This window comes from Lygodium microphyllum, chromosome 3 (genome assembly GCF_053477565.2).
Source record: "Lygodium microphyllum isolate KBCC chromosome 3, Lygodium_microphyllum_v1.1.10, whole genome shotgun sequence".
Taxonomy (NCBI): Eukaryota; Viridiplantae; Streptophyta; class Polypodiopsida; order Schizaeales; family Lygodiaceae; genus Lygodium; species Lygodium microphyllum.
The window spans coordinates 110,752,797-110,775,795 of record NC_141137.1 but is presented as its reverse complement, the minus strand read 5'-3'; the positions used below and the strand labels follow the sequence as shown (position 1 = coordinate 110,775,795).

At 41.9% G+C, this 22,999-nt stretch overlaps 1 protein-coding gene across 3 annotated transcripts in view; it reads right to left on the bottom strand.

The window, feature by feature from the left end:
• Positions 1–266: 266 nt before the first annotated feature.
• Positions 267–22,999, bottom strand: part of LOC148038747 (zinc finger protein BRUTUS-like) — a 50,636-nt gene continuing 27,903 nt past the window's right edge. For 2 of the 3 annotated variants that reach the window (XM_087674597.1, XM_087674598.1), the window contains 13 exons: positions 8,829–9,050; positions 8,290–8,484; positions 7,810–8,201; positions 7,487–7,715; positions 7,240–7,408; positions 5,478–7,152; positions 5,166–5,387; positions 4,939–5,076; positions 4,573–4,807; positions 4,426–4,485; positions 4,259–4,330; positions 4,059–4,169; positions 267–1,009 (listed from right to left, as the gene is read on the bottom strand). In XM_087674597.1, coding sequence (XP_087530723.1) covers positions 4,068–4,169; positions 4,259–4,330; positions 4,426–4,485; positions 4,573–4,807; positions 4,939–5,076; positions 5,166–5,387; positions 5,478–7,152; positions 7,240–7,408; positions 7,487–7,715; positions 7,810–8,201; positions 8,290–8,484; positions 8,829–9,050 — 3,711 coding nt within the window. In that variant the 3' untranslated portion in view covers positions 267–1,009; positions 4,059–4,067. The remainder of the gene's footprint in view (positions 1,010–4,058; positions 4,170–4,258; positions 4,331–4,425; positions 4,486–4,572; positions 4,808–4,938; positions 5,077–5,165; positions 5,388–5,477; positions 7,153–7,239; positions 7,409–7,486; positions 7,716–7,809; positions 8,202–8,289; positions 8,485–8,828; positions 9,051–22,999) is intronic. The other variant, XM_087674599.1, reaches the window with a different exon arrangement.

Here is a 22,999-nt window from a genome sequence, read left to right as displayed (position 1 = left end):
TTCACACACACAAGGACTAATCTCCTGTTTTAGTGTGGGCTGGATCCACCAGAATAGAAAATTAAAAATTAACAAGATGGCATTGGTCATGAGTAGTTTGTACTATGTACATATGTAGTTTAAAAGTTTAGCATGTGCATATATTTACACAAAAACCTCATATGGGGATTGTAGGACTAGTTTTGTAATATACTCGAACAGAGCTTTCATAATATCCAAATTACCACAAAGACAAATGATGCAAGCAAAGCAATAAGGTACACGAATAAAGAAAAAAAATCTATTGAAAAGACCTATACACTTGGATTTGTCCGGTTTGCTTTATATTAAACCTCAGTTTTCCTGTATACATAGAAAATGGTTGACAAACTGACCTCCTCATAGAAAACTGAAGTAAAGATGTTTCCACCAAAAAACAAGATCAGAATTGCACTTGGCAATGGTGCTCTCTACAATCTTGTTTGTCCCTTCATCCAGTTGAACATTTGTGGTTTCACTCATCATATGTAGAAACAAATTTGTTGAGTGGGAAAATTGTCAAGGTGGATATTCTTCTCAAGGTTCAAGCCCTTGGATGCTAAAGAGGAAGGAGATTCAGAAAAAGTATACCCAAGAGGCACCAAAGCACCAGAAAGGCTGGATTTCTGACATGCAGAAGGAACATATAGACCTGGATTTGAAGAATTCTCAAACTTACAACGAGCAGAGTCTCCGCTAGCAGAGCTTTCTGTGGGAGTGCCCCTCAACAAGAAAGGCACGACCGTGACAGAAAGGCCCTCATTAAGTGTTTCAACAAATCCTTTGTCACAAAAATGCTTTCACTTGCAAGTCCTTAAAAAGCAAGGTATGACCATCAACCTAACATGTTTCACCACAAGTCAGATCTTATCCTGCTGTTGACATATCGAGGTAACAGATCAATTGTTGAGGACCCGAGTAGCTCATTATTACTCGCTGATAAGATCAATTAAGCTGCTTTCCTCAGACAGTAGAAGTGCTTCCACTAGTCCTGTAATTACACAAAATGGTCATCATGACTTACAGCTTAAACACTTTATAAAGAAGAATTAATGAGCAAATTTCATTGTTCTGGATGACAAAGATGCAGTATTAGAAAGTATTTATTATCAGAGTAAACCTGGACAAGAACATACACAGAGTCGGAATCAAAAATATTTGCTGCAGTGCTTAAAATACACCGACAGCACATGTATGAAAGAGAAAGCGTTGTTCTGGTTCAGAGGCCCATTTATTCAAAGAAACATGCCTGAAACTGCCTGCTACCTTGGATTGAAAAAATGTGGGGCCATAGAAAACTTACTTGAATATGCTGCCAGTTTGCACAGGAATTCAAAACCCCCCTCCCCTCCAAACCCCAAAAAAAAAGGTATGTCCCTGCGCACAACCTCTTATTCAAAAATGCATAGAGCAGACCAGATACAAGACTTGAGAGCTCAGAGTGAACCTCCGCTAGCATTCTCAAAACACACATGGACTGTGTCTTGACCGCACAAGTTCATGAAGATACCCTGTAACATTGATACAAAAATCTTCCGTGTCATGCCCCAACTTCTCCAAGTCATCTTACCCTTCCTCCCTGCTGCTCCCCAGGAATTCGCAAGTGTTCCCAGCTAATCAGAGTGCCCCCAAACTTTTGTAACTGCTGAAATCTGCCCCAGTAAGACATCATACTTGCTGCAGGTTGCCACCAAACATCTCACTTGTGGTCCAAAAGGGCCAAGAGAATGTTGCTTCATTGTGAAGCCAATTTGGAAATTGTCAACCTTGCCACTTATCCATCAACACATCAAAATCACCAGTACAGAAACTTTCCTCTGGACCTAACACATGAGAGAACACATCACCAAAAGCCTCTTTCCAAATGATACCTTCATAGTATTGGACTCGAGGTTAGTCTATGAAAGAGAGAGAGAGAGAGAGAGAGAGAGAGAGAGAATAAACATCTGCAAAAGAAAGAAAGTTATACTAACATCTGCAAAACGCCAAAATGGCCCATCTGACCTGAACATAGTAAAAATGAAGATGATGTCTCAACACACACACATGCATATACACACGCATGCGCACAGAGAGAGAGAGAGAGAGAGAGAGAGAGAGAGAGAGAGAGAGAGACCATGGGCACATGACCAATAGACAATATGTAGCCCATTAAAGTTGGTGGAGGGAGGTGGCAGGCCATGGAATCTATATATATTTCTCTGCTGGGTTCTACCACAGTCTACTGTTTTCCACTATGCTGAAAATATTCCATTAGAAGACAGCAGCTGAATGATATCCAATGGCTTCAGCCCACATAACCTCATCGCTGATCCATCTTTGAACCAACCAATAGCTGTACAGCCTATGATGCACATATCACCATTAGCCTAAATGTGCTCAAGAAGCCAATTGCCCAATATTGGTAAAATCTTCCTACCCTTGCCATGCCATTGCCATCCATGTACCCCTTTGGAGGGAGGGGGCAGAGAGATGTTCCTTGGGTGTACATCTTTTTTTTTTGTATCTCTAATGACAACAAAACAAATCAGGTCGTCTTCTTCCATGCACGGTTAGAGGCTACTAACATCACTCAACATGCATGAAAAAACAAGAAATAGTTAAGGACAAATGGAGAAAAGTGTGCAGCAGTGTGGCCATTGAAGAATCTTTTTATGCTAATGTGTCATCTAAATAGTGAAACCTTTGCTTTAAACCACATAAAAATCTGTGGGGGACTCTAAGGAAAAAATAGTCGAGTGCAAAGCTGCAAAGAGGTGATCAGTGGGAGTAAACAAGGAGGAGAAATACAAATCTCCACAACTATGGCTAACTGGTAAAAGTAGCAGTGAAAGCAGTAGCAACTAATGCTGGATCTTAATATAACAAATGCTGCAACGGCTCAAGTGTGCTCTTAAGACTGGCAATTGCCATGGACTACTGATCTTACTGACTAGGGAACTAGACGTACACTTTGCTGCCAAGTTCCAACAGTCTTTGAGTCAGGGATGCATTATCCTGAGGTGCAGCATTATTAAATGCAGGAAAAATAAGAGCTGCAATAGTGTAAGTGAAGAAGGAAAAAGAATGGGCAGAAACGACTCTCCTCATATGACAGGCATTAGTAACATTGATATCTAGACAAAAATGATTCCACAGCTTCTTATCAATGCTATGCTTTCGTATGCAAACCTGGACATCACATACACATTATTCAAGACATTATGGCTACTTCCCTGTCCAGGACAGACATTCAATCAACCTTTAGCAGTCCCAAACCACAAACCCCCAAGCCTTGAGCCATAAACCACAATCCCAGCACTGTCCAGCTGTTGCTGGTGAGCAACCACTAAAAGATGGTATGGGAAAGACGAAACCAATGATGAGGATGAGAAGAGGATGCCACTCAGAGCAGTTGGCTGTCCATGCAGCTTACACAACTCATCACCATCGAGTTGGGTTGCCATCACCATCCTCCAGCTCTGCACCATGCCATATAGCCCTACTGCAATTGACCAGTCCCTCCTGCCCAGAACCCTTGACACTTTCTCAACTGCACGTACGCAAACACCCATGCACACAATGCACAAATGCATGTGTGCACACACCCATAGGCACACACAAGCCACATTAATGTCTCAAAAAGGCCAACTGATACGTGCAACCCAAAGTAGTGGATACGATATGTTCAGAACAGTTATCCATCATGTGGAGCAAAATAAAATTTGTTTCACAAACTAAAAAACCAGCTACTGCCTCACCTACAATTCAGTCCCCCCATGAGGCCAGCCAACCATAATATGAGGTGATTTGATCCATTTTATTATTTTCCATTATGGGTGTTGAACAGTATATTGCAAAGTTTAAGCCTAAGCATGTAAATTCCACCCCCCACCAACCCAACCCTGCCTCACATGCATACCAAGCAAAGAACAAGACACACTTACAATACTTGGAATCTTCATATTGCAGTAATAGCACTACACATAACTAGCAATGGTGAATTCTAGAGCCCCCAGGGAAGTGAAAATTGGGCAGGGACTGAAAAGAGAGAATTATACCTCTTTACCTTAAATTGCTCTAGTATTATACGAGCCACATTTGCTGCACTTATGATACAACCAATGAAAAGGAGCAGTACCCTTCTGCTCACAATCATTGCAGAGGATGTCCTGCATAAATTTTATACACGATATGTGAGCCTCAACTCAGTGCTCAAAGCATTTGTTTGAAATGAAGTTCAAAGTTTTAACCAACAGACCTGTTGACGATTTCTATACTCTTCAGGTAGTTGCTCTGAAGCCAATAAAGCATCAAGCATACCAAAGTATACCTGTCAAATAGACATATGGAGGAGCCCAAATTTCAAAATCTATGTATTTCATAAGAGCCAAGACACCACCATATACAGTAGATTTTGCTACTTACATCCATATCCCCTAATGACTTACTGCAAATGGGACAAGTGTAATGGCTGTAAGTATAAGCCTGTCAAACAAGGTCCAACGAGTTAAGATGAAGTCCTAACTTACATTCAAGCATCAGAGCTAGGAAAAGAAAATGTAAATAGCTTACCCGATAACAGGCTGAATGCATGAAATGTCCACATGACAAAGCTTTTACAGGGGTATGTGATGTGAAGAGAAAATCATGACAAATTGGACAGTTTGATTCCAGTCCCTTCTCACGGCATTTGTGGCTTGTGAGAGATGTAGACATGCAGGCATTGCAAGTCATGCAGTGGAAAAAGTCAACCCCTAGACCTTTTCCTACTCGACATAGGTTACAAGAGGGGCAGTGATAAATATCCCTGCAGAAGTATCATCCAAACCATTCAGAAACCAAACACAACATCTAGCATAACTGTTTCTTCTAGTGTATAGCTGTTCCCTTTCACAAGTAACCTCTTGTGAGAGCAAACTGAAAGATAATATTTGGTACCTTTTATCATCAAACAGCTTGCAAATGTTGCAATAGTACTTTGCCATGCAGAATCCATTGCAGGAAGGAGTAGCACAGTATTGAGACACAGGTTGTACACGTAAGCATTTCATGCACATCATTTCCTTTGTTGCTTGCCTGTGAATATAGAGATAATAGGGGATCCAAATCAGTATATACAAGGAGAATATGGATGAAGTACCAAAAAACCAAAAAATTGAACTTACCGATCCATGGTGTGATCACTAACTTTATCATGACAGAATCGGCAAGGAAAAAGAGCTCCACAACAGGCTGCCCGAATCTTACAATTTCGTTTGTAATGCTCACAGCCAAATATAGTTTTCTCAGCATCCATGTAGGATGGACTGTGGCCAGGGATGTCGTCATGCTCACCATCTTGTGGACCCAACATCCTAGGAGGATGCTGTTGAGCAACAATCCAACGACTGCAAACAAGCCAGATTAAGATAGGAAATATTAAACTAGAATTCTGAACCACTCAAGTTTATATTATTACCAAGAGGATAACAGCAAACCTGGTTATCAGGTTCTGCATCAAATAAGCTTTGCGGCGAGGATCTAACGAACTATCACCTGACACTTTCCGTACAGCAGCTTCAAGCTCCTTTTCATTCATTCTAAATATGTCTTGCCAACCTGGCTTAAATTTTGTAGAACCTGCTTCAATTGTGTCTTGAAAAGCCTGTTCACTAGTACACTCTTTCTGATTTTCAGAATCAGGATTGCAGCCCTGAAGTGCTGAAGCTTGTGAATAAGCAGATTTCAGCGCTCCCTCTTTTGCCAGATCAACATCCATGCATGATGTATCAGGAGTAATAGCTTTTTTAGAGTCACTTAATTCTGCTTTAACAAATTCATCACCCTTAGCAGTACCTTCACAGATTATGGACCTCCCTTTTGAAAGGTAATCAGCTACCAATTGTAGACTTTCTGGAGTTCCAGACTCTGGTATATCTTCATCTGAAGCAGATGACTCAGGTGATCGAGTAGGAGACCCTTTCCACCATGCCCTAAGCCACTTTCCAAACATCGTGTTCCTAGTAGCTTGCCGCCATGTGTACATCATAGTGCTCTGTTCCTCATCTGATAGAGCAGTAGTAACCCATGGAAGCATGGCCTGTAGTACCTCAGCTCCAGTTGTCCCTATAATCTGACCAACTAGTTTTTCTTGCTCTTCTACAGAAAAGTGCATTGCAAACAATGGCCATAACTCAAGCTCTTCCCTGGACACATGCTGATCCAAAGTCACATGCACAGCCTTACACATCCCTTGCAATTTTGCAGCAAGACCTTGTTTATACAGCATATTACTTTGATAATCATACTGACCACCTTCTTGAGATCCCTGCATTCCAAGTGAGCTTTTAGGATCTTGTCCACGCAAGCGTCCTTGAAGTAGAGACAACTCAGACAGCACATTCGATATATCTTGAAAGAGTTGTTCTTCGTGTTTGTGGTCAATCGTATACGAGTGACTGACATTGTGCAGTGAATCTTTGGCTTCCAGAGCTGGAAACACAATTTCATCCTCAGCATTGCTATGGGCCCGATAAAGACCCCAAAGGAGCCGAAACCTTCCATTAAACTGCCTTAGAAATTCATCATCACAATCAGCAAGCCCCGCAGACTCCTCGTCCAAGTACTCCAAATCCTTCCTTATTGCCTTGTGGAACTGAAAGATTGTGTCAATTGGCTTTGCATTAGCACCCGTACTGGGAGACCCAGGGTCACTTCCCAAGCCAAATAGCCCAGAGCCCAAATAGCCACTTTGTAGAGGATTAAGTGGCAAAGAACGAAGAGATCTCCTTCCTGAACCTGCAGCAAAACCAAAACTGCATCCTCCTACACCTAAACCAGGTACACAGCAGGATTTTGTTGCCTGCACACAGTCCGATCGAGTAACCTCTTTTTCTTCCTGAACTGAACTATCATACCGTATACGCTTACATGATCTTACTTCATCTTGGTCAGACCTAGGATCTTCTTGCCCCTCTGATGAGAGCGTGACTGAAGGCATTGCACACCTGCAGCGAGATTCATTCCTCACTGACCTTAGCTTTTTCATGAGGCAATCCCCAGAACCATTCATGGAACTGCAGCTTAAGCTTCCAGAAACATGACTTTTTTGAGCCTGTCCTTTACACGCCCATCCCAGAAGTAATGTGATTAGGGCTGCATCACTAGGAGGAGCTGCACCAGAAAAACAAGGCTCATCAGTAGAGAAGACTTATGAGATTTCAACAAATCTAAAAGAAGACAGATGTTTTAAATAAATACCTGCAAGGCATATGTTCTCAAGCATGCTTTTAGCTTCCTCTTCACTCAGTGTAGCCACAAGCCAGGGTAATACTTTTTCGAGCAGTTTCAAAGGCATAACTCGAAGGGACTGATACATAAGATTTTGTTGCTCTTCTCTGCTACAATACTCTTTTGCCAGAGGAAACACCTGAAGCAATGGAATATAATCAATACATGGGATGCCTCTGCATGCATTTTTTAGACAGATTCAAAGAGATGATAGAACCTCAGTTTCTTCCATGAAGAGGTGCCGTTCAATGATCTGTACAATTAGATCTGCCTGCTTGCATAATTTTTCCAAGACCTCAGGACGCCCTTTTCCATTTTGGACACCCTCTAGCAAACACCGCAGTTCTTCAAACAGTTGTTCTTCCTGCAAATGCTCTGAGCTGAAACAGATGCTTTGTTTTGCTCTATTTCCTATTGCTGGAAACAGAACCTTGTCCTCTGCAGCACTGTCAAAACAATGTGAATACCTTAAGCTTGGCATATAACATTTGCAAAGTTGATCAATGACCTTAAGCATCAAAGAATGAAGAAAGCTTTTACCTATGAAAGTTACAGACTTCTGCTAAGAACTGCAAATGTTCACTGAAAACTTGCAAATTAACACAGGCCGAAGATCGCAGTTTTTTCACCTCTTTGGAAAAACTATATAACTCTCTTTTAATTGCCTTATGCCAAATAAGCAGCACATCATCAGGAAACTTCCCAACTGATTCAATACCTAAACCATGATCTCTAACAACAGGGCAGTTACTTTTCCTCTCATAATATGTCACACATCCCCCATTAAAAAGAAAACCTGCTTTAGCTTCCTTAGGTTCAAAGGCACTGCCATTGGCCACCTCCATGGTTACAACATTGCTATATGCATCCTTCCTGTAACTAACCTTGCCGTGTTCTTGTGTGCTTCGTCCTTTCAACCATGAGAATACAACCTTCACACGCAAAAAAGACAGTCCAGTATTTGCCTCTAATCATTTCAACAATTGAAAGATGAGTAAAAGCTCAAGAAGGTAGTCCAACCTGCTGAATAAGTTCTTCCTTGGGGACAACCTTGTGCATACAAGCAATCATTTCTCCACGTTCATCTTGTGACAAACAAGAAGCCAACCAGGGAAGAAACTCCTCCATAAGATTTACAGGAATGCTACACATGAACTGCCATACGAGCCCAGCTTGTTCTTCAAAACTGAAATGTTGGATGAGCAACGGAAAAACCTGCATCAATGATTCTCTGATCAAAAAAAAAAATCTTCCTCATAGAAAAAAGAGTATACTATATGTGAGACCCCCTTACAAAGCAATAACTCTATGATGGGATGCCCCATACAAAGCAATAAGATTGAAACTCATGAAAGGTCTGAATAGATACTGCCCTGACCTTGTCCTAACCATTTGACCCAGAGCCCATTCTTTCACAACAAATCTCCTATATAAGACTATAATGACTTGAAGAAAGAGCCCCTGAGGGGAAACCAGACTAAGAACTGAATTCTCAAAAAAAGTTACACTGCAAGGTTGTAACTATACTGCAATCTTTAAGTGCTTATGTGCCTGCTTACCTGCTCTTCCTCTTTGGACATATGTTTGCAGAGGGTAGTCTGAATAGCTTCTGTACAGCATATAAGCTCACGTCGCAACTTCATTGAAGCATCTGATTTTGATTTTAATGCTGAGTTCAGTAACTCTAACATTTGATCAAACAAATCACTTTCCTCCTTGTGCTCTAGTGAATACGTCTGTGCCACATTCTTCACCCGACTATCAAGAGCTGGAAAGATAACCTGTCAAAATAAACTCCAACTTAGAGGGAAGTTAACTGTAGAACTTTGCATAGACTTAAGGCTAGTGACAAGAACACAAAATATGCAACATCAGAGGTAAAAGCTGACTTGTTACAGACACACAGTTGCCAGAATCATAAAAATACATGCTTCCTATCTCAATATGCACGGCATAGTAAAGTGAAATGAATGCCCAAGAATGTAGTCGAAGATGAAGGTGATAAACAAGACTGCATAAGCAATGAAGACACTCGAATACAATGGCAGCCCCTGCAAGTGGTGTGATGTGCATCTGCAATGAAGGTGCTGACGATGAAGACTGGAAGGATGGCTGCCTGAATGAGTATTTCGATAGTGACATGACTCAGTGACCATAGACTAGCAGCCAAATCCAAAAGAAGCCAGGTGTACCAAAATGTCAGTAATGCCCAAACTTATAACCTAAGTGGAGAAAGCTCCTAATGTCCCCCAGTGACATAATGTTGGGCTCACAAGCTAGCATCCCCACTCACATCCTGATTGTGCTTGAATGCTGAAGTACAAATGATGAAAATTTGAGGGAAGGAAAGCACCCTCATGAAGATGTCTACCACAATGTCCTTGGACCATATACAAGCCCCAACTTTGGGCTCTCCAAAAATAGGCACTAAACTCAATGTGCTTCATGCATGAAACGCTAGATCCCAACCATAACAGACATCTATGGTTGTCACACCCAAGAATTGTCAATAGAAAACCAACCTTTGCTAGTAGTCTCCTCAACCAAACAGCCTCTCAGATATACACGCATGAAGCAAGGGCAATGGGTGTTAGCAATGTACATATCCTGGGTGTAGGGACTCCCAATAAAATGCATTTCACTTTTGACAGCAGTACGCTGGCCAACCTAATTTATTGGCCACATTTAATGCTAGCCAACCTGCTTTTTATAATGTATTATTCCAGCTTATTTTGAGTCTCTCTCCACCTCGTTTCTATCTGATACAAGCACACTGCATCCTGTTGGAGAGAGAGATCCAGAGCACTCTGTTGGCTGCCCACAGCCTGTGCCTTTGTTCAAATTCTTGTGCCTTTACAGAAGCTCTATCTTTTTGCTTCCATTTCTTCATATCACTCTGACATGGTATCAAAGTCCAAATGTCTTGGTTCTAATGTTGTGTCTTATTGCTGTCCTGATCCCAGCTGGCATAAGTGCTTCATTTGGCGTTTGTACACATACTTGTGACTTGGTATATGGATTCTGTTTCCCAAATTTTTATCTGCCCAGCAATTGTTTTTCACCTACCACTGACGTTTGCATCTCCTATGCAGTCAATTTCATTTTTTTCTCACAGGAAGGCACCTGTGTTTTTTCTCCTCTCTGCATTTTCAGCCTGCTTTCAGTATTAAAGGAAGGTTCACAAGTCAGTTGTCCTGCCTCTATTCACTACACTCACTTCATATCTCTTGATTTTGGACTTATTAACTAAAAGTGCCCCAAGTATTCTCTCTAAACCCCCTCCTTACGTTCTCTGCATGCCATCTATCAATGGCTCCTCCATGTTGCAACACTGATGACAAGCTAAAGGCCATAACTATCTAACTTCAAGTCCAGTGACGACAGCTTGGTTTGTGCAAAAGCAACTCTGATATATAATCTCAAGATCTGGTCCCCTCTCCTCTTCCATCCAATTGGGATGAAGACAATTATGAGGAAGAGTCCTTGATTGAGACAACAATGGTACCGAAGCACATTTAGCACTTCTTCAATGCATCTCGAATAAAGTTCTTCCAATGGTCACCTCCTATAGAACATCTCCCAAAGTGTGGGAGAAGCTCCAATTTATGTGTGACGCAAGGCAATTGATACAATCTGATATGATTCAATCATTCATTCTCTGAGTAGCACAGATCTAAGACCAGCTTAACAACATGTAGTCTGCCCTTCTCAAAGTCCATCCACTACCTCCAGAGTTTGTTGGAGTTACCAATGCATTACAAGCTCATATATCAAATTATCCCATCAGTTTCCAACATATCACCTCGATGCTAGAGAAATGGTACATTGAAGGAGGGTCAATGCTACCATTGTGGCAAAAGGAGGCATCTCCAAAAGGATTGCAAGAAGCTAGCAGCGTAACAAAGGAGAAAGAGAAGAAGAAGAAGAAGGGCAAAAACTCCTTCAACTCTTCATCATCCTAGAGTTTTGATTTCGATTCCAACCATGGAACAAAGACCACAACGGCCTTGAAAGCATTCTTCTAGCCCTAGTGGTGGTGTCATCCCTCACAACTCTCCAATGCCAAAGGGAGTGTGAGGTGGTGGCGCAGCATCCAAGCCTCATCTATATGCACATGTGGTGGACCCTAAATGTGACTTTCTACATTTACAAACAAAGTCTAGCAATTTCAAATCCTGGAGCTAGTTTTCCTTTGAGATTCATGATGGGATGCTTGATACAGAGCAATGTTTGCTCCTAGTTTGTTTGCACATGAGGAGAGACTTTGGCAGTCTAGCTGAAAGCAAGGAATACATGGCCATGATAATGCTTTGCACGCATCGGTTCATGACAAGCATCAACATTTAGCTATTTCTACTCTCTATGGTCAAGGATTGGTACAACCGACGTTGACATTAGTCTTTCTGAGGCACCTTGATCATGGATTGATCACCCACTGCTTGGCTATCCATAGTCCTATTTCATTGTCATTATTGTACGCACTATCATATGTCTTTCAACATTGTATACTTTATTGTACTCACCACCCGTGACCTAAGAGAGGGTGTTAGAAATGTACATATCCTAGGTGTACGAACTCGGTCAAAGTGCATTTCATTTTTGAAAGCCGCACATTTAATGCTAGCCAACTTGATTTATTGGCTACATTTAATGCCATCCAACTTACTAATGATGATGAATACATGTGAATTAATTTTTAATCACATGGTTAAGTAAATGTCGCACACGTGAGGTGTAACTGGAATTAGAGTAAATTTACGAGCCCAAGACCCAAGGAAATTATGAAATATCAAAGGCAAAAGTTGCTATAAGTTATGCCGCACACATACTTTGTGCTATCTAGTGCCAGTTGTTGACCTAGGTCATTCAATTGGCCGTAAGTGATTTGTGACACTAGACAAGTGACATTTACTTAACATGTGGATTAATTTTTAATCACATGGTTAAGTAAATGTAGCACATGTGAGGTGTAACTGGAGTTAGAGTAAATTTACAAGCCCGAGACCCGAGCAAATCATGGGATGTCAAAGATAAAAGTTGCTACAAGTTATGTCGCACAGGTACTTGGTGCTATCCGGTGCCAGTTGTTGGCCTAGGTCATTCATTTGGCCATAAATGTCAATTGGTAGCTAGAGAAGTAGCATTTAATAATACCTAACGCCAATCTAATGGTCAAAGATGATGCAGAGATACTCATGAATGGAAGTTGCCTAGACAATTTAATTATTGGCCAATCTAATTATTTTTCTAGGCACCAAAATAGTTATTAGCTTAATTTTCAATAAATACTAAAAATTAATATTTAATTATTGATAATGCTAGAAAAACCATTTGGGAAGGCTGCCACTTGTCAAAAATGTCCATGCAAGACTAAAAAACGTCTTTAGAGACTGGAGAGAAACATTTTAGTGCATTCAACCTGCAAGAGAGAGGAAGGAGATACTGTTGGCCTGATTTGCAGTTATTGGAGGATCTTTTGAGACAACCAAGGGCAAGAAAAGACCAATCAACAATCGATGACATCATACACAAGTTGTTGAGATAGAGCCATAGTAGTAAATGATTGATTTTCTTTAGTTCTTTGCATCTACAAGCTGTTGAGACAGGGCAGCAACAATAAATGACCGATTTTCTTCAGCTCTTCACAAAGAGTGTTTGAATTTTCTCTCTCCTCAGCATTCTCTCTCATCTCCCAGCCTTTCTATAATCTTGCTCTAAAAATTACACCATTGAGATCACCAGAAGCTGAGAAATTCCAGATTTCTTTGCTATAAACCCTAATCTGCAAAGCAAAAATTAGGGTTTAGCAGCAGTCTCTGAAAGCATGCCAGAAATTGGAAGCTCCAAGACGTGGATTCAACAAGGCTGAATTTTCAGTCAAATTCAAGTGGAGGGACCAGTAAATCAATGAATTTGGGGCATTTTCCATCTCCATCAAAGCGGGTGAAGGTCAATTGGCTGCCAAATCAAGCAGCAAATCAGATTGAAGACTTGTGGTCATTTTGGACAGCAAGGGGAGTTGGAATACCGAAAGAGATTGAGAGAATCCCATTGTACATCAGCTTCTTCTTCAATTCAGTTAAAGAAATACTAAAAGGGGCGTCAATTTTAGGGCCAACAGGGTGTCCATTGTCCAAGATTGTAAGTTAATTTGCATTTCTCAATTTTGTAATAAATGTTATTGCTGTAACTAAGGTGTAATCAGGGAATTACTACCCATCTACGGAAGGAAGACTAGTTTCACTGAGAAAGATCAAAAAACTACAAATGCAACTGTCAACTACTCTATAGAGAGGTGTAGGCCATAGTGGAAAAGTAGACAACAGCTCGAGGACTTACAATGAATGAATGCGATGGGCCCAATGGAAGGGTAGCCTCCTTTTCATAGATGCGGATCCTATTTATAATATCCCGAGGCATCCCATCTTGAAGCAGCCAAGGCATTGGACAAAGCATGCATGTCGATTGACCAACGGCCTATCAAGACTACAAAGGCAATGATAATCATACCCTCGGAGTTTAAAGGTCACCGTAGAGAGACCAAGGCATCAGACAAAGGATGCTCATCAGCTACCCCCATTGAGGCAATGAAACTTTGAAGTTTTTCTCCCTTTATTTTGTCTTTTGAAGTATATGTCACCCTAAGGGAAAAGTAAAGGGATGGTCAAATCCAACATTACAAAACAAAAAGTTGTCCCAACCACCCCATGGATGTTGATGATGATGAAAATATGGGGGGGTATGTAGTGTATGATGTGAGAGTGCACAATAGAAGAGGAACACGAACATAGAGAGAAAGTGAGGACTGATTAGTCGCTGCATGCAGCCCATAGCATCAATGAGGGTATCGTGTCAAACTGAATGGTGCTAGTACCGTCAACTATGAGGTGATAGAGATGGTGACGGAGAGAATGCAACCTATTGTCCACATCAAAGTCCGAAAAGACTGCAGCCACCTGACAGAGCACCTACAAGGCAAAAGAGAAGTGATCTTCCCCAACCACAAACACCAGCTATAAATAGCTGAAAACCAGCAACTCTGTCTGATCAGCAAATTAGGGCCACAAAAAAACTTACTGACCTGAAATACATGCAGTCCGCAGCTGCTAAACACTCTGCAAATGCTGATGTGTCAACAATCAGGCTGACATGGCACTCCTCGGACCGTCGCAAGGTGGCAAGGACTAGAAACTAACTCACAGCCTGAGACAAACACAGTCAAAGCTCCTATGTCTCCGTCTATTGTGAGTGGCTATCAAGAAGCGTGAAGATATTTTGCAACAGAAGAGTGCAGATGAGTGAGAGTGACAGAGAGAGAGCACGATATGATTTTGGGTGTACCAACAATGTGTTGGTACACAAAGAATAAAATGTATTTATACTTAGGGCACGTAAGGGTGCATTCACATGTACAACTAAATAATACACATGTACAATACACACAGGTAAATAAAGGACCTTTATCCCAACAACCTCCCACTTAAAGGTCCGAAGTGAACCTCTAATCAACTCCCACTAGTCGTATGCAATGCTCATACTGAGCCTTGCTTAGACTTTTAGTGAGAACATCTACAAGGTTGTCTTGTGTTTTGATCTTGATCAATGTGATTAGACCATCTTCTAGAATCTGTCTAATAAAGTGATATCGTACATCTATATGCCTTGTGCGTGAATGATACATGGCATTCTTAGCCAGATAGACAGCACTCTGACTATCACATCCCAGCACTGGAGTACTCATAGACATGCCAAGATCATCTACAAGTCTGCTCAACCATATAGCTTCCATAGAAGCTTCAGTAGTTGATATGTATTCAGCTTCAGTAGTACTCAGTGCTACGATGTTTTGCAACCTAGAGCACCAAGAAACGGCCCCACCAACAACTGTAAAGACGTATCCGCTAGTGGGCCTACAAGCGTCCAAGTCACCTGCCATGTCTGCATCACAATAACCCTGTAGACTAAGTGCCCCCTGCCCATAGCAAATACACTTTCTTTGTGTACCCTTTAGGTATCGAAGAATACACTTGACAACTTCCCAATGTGGTTTGCTAGGATTTGACATAAACCTGCTGACAACTCCCACTGCATGAGCAATGTCTGAACGAGTAGCAACCATAGCATACATAAGAGAGCCACAAGCTGATGCATAAGGGACTCCCTTCATAGCATTGGCTTCCATGTAATCTTGTGGACTGTTGGCTTTACTAAGCTTAAGATATGAAGGTAAGGGCACCCCAAGAGGCTTAGCTTCAGCCATGTTAAATCTATCTAGTACCTTTTCAATGTATTTCTCTCGAGATAAGAACAGCAATTTCTGCACTCTATCCTCGCGAATCCTCATGCCCAATATATGCTCTGCATTCCCCAAATCTTTCATGGAGAAAGCTTATTTCAACCGATCTTTGAGAGCATCCAAGCTAGTCTTTCTTTTCCCAGCTAGCAACATATCATCCACATACAAAACAAGTATGATGGGGTTGCCATCTATATCCTTTTTCATGTACAAACAATGATCTGCATGGTTGCGTGTAAACCCATAAGAGAGCATAAAAGCGAGACTCCAGAGTGACACCATCATCAACTGACAAAAGTACATTAATCATATAAGCTTTGGTAATCTGCATATCCTGCATGTGACATACAAGGACATCATAATCTACTACACATAATACATCAGCCTCTGCATCCGAGAGCTCCTCTATGACTACACTAGAGGCCACATTGGCCTTTTCCTTGCCTTTAGCTGCCTCACATACATCTGTCTTATCTTCTTTCTTTTGTCTCCTGCATTCTTCTTTCTCTCTTGTTCCTTCTTGTAGTACCTGCAATCAGGCTTCTTGTGACCCTTCCGACCACACTAATAGCAAGTAATATCACTCTTTTCCTTTCCTTTGCTCTTGCTTCTGCTTCTTTGTCTAGCATTTGCATTTTTCTTTTCAGCCCTGTCTCTAACATTGTAAGCTGAGTTGTTGCCTTCTCCACTAGACTTACGTCTAATTTCTTCATTCAAGATTGAACCCCTCGCACCATCATATGAGAGATTGGAGTTATTACTAAGAGGAACCACCAAGGTCTCCCAGGAATCAAGCAGTGTCATGATCAAAAAGATCACCCTCAACTTATCATCAAAATCCAAATTAGCATCCTTGAGCTCATTTAAAATACCAGTAAATGCACTCAAGTTCAACAGCAGGCTTGGACTCATCCAGTCGCATATTCACCAACTTGCGCATTAAATGCACCTGATTAACAAGTATAGTGATCTCATAGGTAGTTTTCAACTTCTCCCATATTGCATAACCAGTATCTAAGCCCTTAATGTCTGTCAAAATGTCATCAATGACACCCATCTTTATATAAGCCGCAACCTTTTTGTTGACTCTAGCCCAATCTGCATCACACATTTGTGTGGGTGTATCTTCCTACTAAGCATCCTCACTATCCTTTAAGAACAATATGCCCTGCATACAGTCTTTCCAAAGGTCAAAGCCCTGACCATCAAACCATTTGATTTCCATCAAACTCTTAATGTCAAAATTGGAAGAACTAGAAATAAATCTCTGTTGTTTTTACATAAACCAATCACCACACGGGCAAATACTGTAGAAATATACCAAAATCTGCACAAAATCCCAAATTTCCACATCCAACAGTGCATAAATGTCAACCAATCTGACCTAGCTGAGCAAAATTTCACCAAAACATGAAAAGCACTAATTTTTCCGGGTCCAATGTCAGGAAACTTTACTTTGCTCCAACAAGAAAAATTCCAACAAATTTGGCAAAAATCCCAATTTAACTAAGGTCAATACGCACAATGTCTGCAATTTCTGACACGTGTCGTTGTCAAGCATAAACAACTTCAAATCTGGGAAAATCCCTAATTTTTAGGCTCAAATTTGCACAATCTGAAACCCTTGTCAGAGCCAAGGGGATAAAATGAGATTGAAAAATTTTCAGGCTCAAATTTGCACAAATCTGAAACCAATGCTTCCACGTGTGAACCCTCTTCAGAGCCAAGGGGATAAAATGAGATTGAAAATTTCCTGATTAAAATTCCTATTGACGCCTAGTCAACTGCCCACTACTCGTCGGCCTGTCACTAACGCGACGCCCCAAATCTGCTGCGTGCGCCTATTGACGCCTAGTCAACTGCCCACTACTCGTCGGCCTGTCACTAACGCGACGCCCGTTGCCTAGTTCCCCGCCTCCGCTCAACCCTGTTGCCCAATCGCGTCACCTGGTTTCGCTAGCGCTTGGTCTCAACATGCCGCCTGGCCTCCACACTAGTCCCCGTGTGTGCCTACCGCCTGGTCGCGACCTATCTGCTATTGGTTGGGCGGTTACCTGCTTACGCCTGTTGATTGTCACGTGCAGTCCGTCTCGCCCACTAGTCTCAATGAAGATTGCATTGTGTGTAGTGATTGCCGGCTTGTACCATCAGCTCTGATACCAGTCTCAATGAAGACTGCACTGTGTGCAGTGAATGCCGGCTTGTACCTGTTGGGATGTAAAGGTCCTTTATTCACCTCCGTGTATTTTACACGTGTATTATGTTGTACATGTGAATGCACCCTTACAAGCCCTAAGTATAAATACATTTTATTCTTTGTGTACCAACACATTGTTGGTACACCTAAATCAGCTCGTCACTCTCACTCTCTCTCACCTGCACACCTGCACATTTTTCCCTGCTGCAAATCTTCACGCTTCCGCTACCCACGCTCTCCAACAACTGGTATCAGAGCTTCGGCTAAGGTGCTCGCGCTCCTCGAAGTCCGGGTGAGACATCTCCAATGTTTCGCTCGCACGAAATCAATTGGTCGTTTTTGACCTGGCAGGCGAGAACAGGTCGTTTTTTGACCTGGCAGCAGGACAGGTCGTTTTTGACAGGCGACAGCAGATTCAGTGAGGCGACAGGTCGTTTTTGAACTGGCAAGCAAGGACAGGTCGTTTTTTGACCTGGTGGCAGCAGGACAGGTCGTTTTTGACAGGTGACAGCAGATTCAGTCAGGCGACAGGTCGTTTTTGACCTGGCAGGCAAGGATAGGTCGTTTTTTATCAGGCGGCAGTAGGACAGGTCGTGTTTCATCAGGCGACAACAGGACAGGTCGTGTTTGATCAGGCGACAGCAAGCGATAGGCTGGCAACAGCTTCCGTGACATCAGGCAGCACTTTCCAGGTCACGACAGCAGGCGGCTGGTCAACGGCACCAAATTCGTCACTTTTTTCATGCATTTTTCCTTCATTTTTTTTTTATTTTCTACAAGCAGCCCCTTACTGACGGGGGTTCGCGTGTGGAAGCACAGTTTTCAGATTTGTGAAAATTTAAGCCTGGAAATTTGGGGCTTTTCCTAGATTTGATGCTATTTATGCTCGACAGTGACATCTATGTCAGAAATTGCAGACATTGTGCGCATTAACCTCAATTAATTTTGGGATTTTGCCAAATTTGTTGGAATTTTGCTCATCCGATAAAATTTCTTGGCATTGGACCAATAAAAATTGGGGTTTTTCATGTATTGATGTAATTTTGCTCAGCTGAGTCAGTTTGACTGACATTTGCGCACATTTGGACCTGGAAATTTGGGATTTTATGCAGAATTTGATAAATTTCTGCATTATTTGTCTGTGCGGTGGCTGGTTTATGTAAAAACAGCAAAGGATTATTGCTGGTTGGGCAAGAACAGCAGTGTATTTGCTGGTTCAGCTTGTGCTCTTGCACAATAATGCACTTACACTTGTGTTTGTGATAAAAATGGCTGCAACTTCTTCCAGTCCTGACATTAAGAGTTTGATGCAAATCAAACGGTTTGATGGTCAGGGTTTTGATCTTTGGAAAGATCGTATGCAGGGCATATTGTTCTTAAAGGATTGTGAGGATGCTTTGCAAAAGGATAAACCCACACAAATGTCTGAGGCAGATTGGGCCAAAGTCAATAAAAAGGCTGTGGCTTATATAAAGATGGGTGTCACTGATGACATTTTGATAGACATTAAGGGTTTAGACACTGGTCGCAATATGGGAGAAGTTGAAGACTACCTATGAGATCACCACACCCGTTAATCAGGTGCATCTAATGCGCAAGTTGGTGAATATGCGGCTGGATGAGTCCAAGTCTGCAGCTGAGCACTTGAGTGCTTTTACTGGTATTTTAAATCAGCTCAAGGATGCTAATTTAGATTTTGATGATAAGTTGAGGGCGACCTTTTTGATCATGACATTGCCTGACTCTTGGGAGACTTTGGTTGTTTCTCTCAGTAATAACCCCAATCTCACATATGATGGTGTGAGGGGTTCAATCTTGAATGAAGAAATTAGACGTAAGTCTAGTGAAGAAGGTAGCAACTCAGCTTATAATGTTAGAGGCAAGGCTGAAAAGAAAAATGCAAATGCTGGACAGAGAAGCAAGAGCAAGAGCAAAGGAAAAGAAAAGAGTGATGTTACATGCTATCAGTGTGGTCGGAAGGGCCACAAGAAGCCTGATTGCAAGTATTACAAGAAGGAACAAGAGAGAAAGAAGAATGCAGGAGACAAAAAGAAGAAAGAGGAAAAGACAGATGCATCTAAGGCAGGCAAAGGCAAGGAAAAGGCCAATGTGGCCTCCAGTGTTGTCATAGAGGAGCTCTCGGATGCAGAGGCTGATGTATTATGTGCAGTGGATTATGATGCCCTTGTATGTCACATGCAGGATATGCAGATCACCAAGGCTGATGTGATTGATGCACTTTTGTCAGTTGATGATGGTGTCACTCAGACTTGGATTGTAGACTCTGGTGCCTCTTTCCATGTGACTCCATGCTTGGAGTGCTTTGCTACTTTTGATGCAGGCTGTTATGGCAAGGTTTACCTTGGAAATAATCATGCTTGCAGCATTGATGGGATTGGCACCATACACTTGTCTTTGGATAATGGGCAAGAACTTGTGTTGAAAGATGTCAGATATGTGCCTGGCATCAAGAAGAGTTTACTATCTGTTGGACAGCTTGACTTGCCTGGTTACACCACACTGTTTGGTGGTGGTTTGTGGAAATTAAAAAGGGGTTCCATGCTGATTGCTAAAGGAACCAAGAAGGGCACTTTGTATTGTCTGCACTATAAAGCTTTGAATGGCAAGTTTCTAGCAGTTGCTGAAATTGGCTGTCATTTGGAGTTATGGCATAAGAGATTAGGCCATATGAGCCAGAAAGGACTTAATGTCCTTACCTCTTTGAAGAGGGTTGATGGAAAAGGCTCTAAACTTGATTTTTGTAATGACCACTCAGACAGGTAGAAAGCTGAAATGCTTGAGAACTGATAATGGGGGTGAGTTCACATCTAATGAATTTAAGTCCTTTTGTGACTTGCATGGAATCAAGAGGGAGCTTACAGCCCCTTATAGCCCTTCTTCAAATGGTGTGGCTGAAAGATACAATAGGACCCTATGTGAGAAAGTGCGGTGCATGCTATCCACTGCTAATCTCCCTCATGAATTTTGGGGAGAGGCACTTAAAACCGCGGTTCACATTTGCAACCGCTCTCCAAACAGGTCCTTAAATAATGGCATCCCTGAGGAGGTTTGGTCTGGCAAACCGGCCTCATATGACCATTTACGAATATTTGGCTGTGATGCTTTTGTGCATGTTAGAAATGAGCTAAGGAATAAACTTGACCCGAAATCCACCAAAGTCATTTTCATGGGCTATGGTGATGAGGGTGAATTTGGCTATAGAGTGTGGCTACCTCAGTCTAAGAAAATTGTTTGCAGCCGTAATGTTGTGTTTAATGAGGCAAACTTGCTGAAAAGTACTTTAGCCTCTGATGAAGACATGAAAAAGGTCAAATTTCAGAATTTGCAGCCACCTATTACTTCATATGATGAGCCTCATGGTGCTGTACCACCGGCTGAAACTGATGATCAACCGGTTATCTTTGAGCCAAATGATGATGGACAACAAATAGAAGCACAGGGAGGTCATGGATAGCAATATAGACTTGCTGATTATGAAAATGTAGGTGCTGGAAATGAAAATGAAGGTGTTGTACAGCATGAACAGCATGCTGAAAATGGCTTACAGCAGCCAATAAATGCTGAAAATAACATGCCTCCAGATGTAGATCCGATTCCTGAGAATGTAGATCATTGGGTACGCAGGTCTACACGCCTAAGAAGGCAGCCACATAGGTATGACCCCTCTTTGCATTATGTGATGCTTACTGATGAGGGTGAGCCTCTGACATATAAAGAGGCCAAGTCATGCAAATTCAGCAATAAGTGGGAGCTAGCTATGCAGGAAGAGATTAAATCTCTGTATGCTAATGATACTTGGGATCTTGTGTCGTTGCCCAAAGGAAGAAAGCCTCTTCCAAACAAATGGGTTTACAAAGTAAAGACAGTTGATGGGAAACCCAAGTACAAGGCAAGATTGGTTGCCAAAGGGTATGCACAGAAGGAAGGGATTGACTTCCAGGAGGTCTTCTCACCTGTCGTGAAGATGACCACACTACGTGTGCTTTTTGCTCTCACTGCTGTATTGGATTTAGAGCTGTACCAAATGGATGTGAAAACAGCTTTTCTGCATGGTGACATTGATGAGGAGATCTACATCAAACAGCCCGAGGGTTTTGTAGTTCCTAGAAAAGAGCAGTTGGTGTGTAAACTAAAACGCAGCTTATATGGGCTGAAACAAGCACCACGGCAATGGTACAAAAAGTTTGACACTTTTATGCTCTCTCATGGGTTTACACGCAGCCATGCAAATCATTGTTTGTATATGAAAAAGGATACAAATGGCAGCCCTATCGTACTTGTTTTGTATGTGGATGATATGTTACTAGCTGGGAAGAGAAAGACTAGCTTGGATGCTCTCAAAGATCAGCTGAAATCAGCTTTTTCCATGAAAGATTTGGGGAATGCAGAGCATATATTGGGCATGAGGATTCATAGGGATAGAACGCAGAAATTGCTTTTCTTATCTCAAGAAAAGTACATTGAAAAGGTACTGGACAGATTTAACATGGCTGAAGCTAAGCCTCTCGGAGTACCCTTACCTCCATACCTTAAGCTTAGTAAAGCCAACAGCCCAAAAGATGACATGGAAGCCAATGCTATGAAGGGAGTCCCTTATGCATCAGCTTGTGACTCTCTTATGTATGCTATGGTGGCTACTCGTCCAGACATTGCTCATGCAGTGGGAGTTGTCAACAGGTTTATGTCAAATCCTGGCAAACCACATTGGGAGGCTGTCAAGTGTATTCTTAGATATCTAAAGGGTACACAAAGAAAATATATTTGCTATGGGCAGGGTGCACTTAATCTGCAGGGTTATTGTGATGCAGACATGGCAGGTGACTTAGACACTCGCAGATCCACTAGCGGGTATGTCTTTACAATTGCTGGAGGGGCCGTCTCTTGGTACTCTAGGTTGCAGAACATCGTAGCACTGAGTACTACTGAAACTGAATACATATCAGCTACTGAAGCTTCTAAGGAAGCTATATGGTTGAGCAGACTTGCAGAGGATCTCGGCATGTCTATAAGTACTCCAGTGTTGGGATGTGATAGCCAGAGTGCTGTGTATCTGGCTAAAAATGCCATGTATCATTCACGCACAAAGCATATTGATGTGCGATATCACTTTATCAGACAAATTCTGAAGATGGTCTAATCACATTAACCAAGATCAAAACACAGGACAACCCTGCAGATGTTCTCACTAAAAGTCTAGACAAGGCTCAGCATGAGCA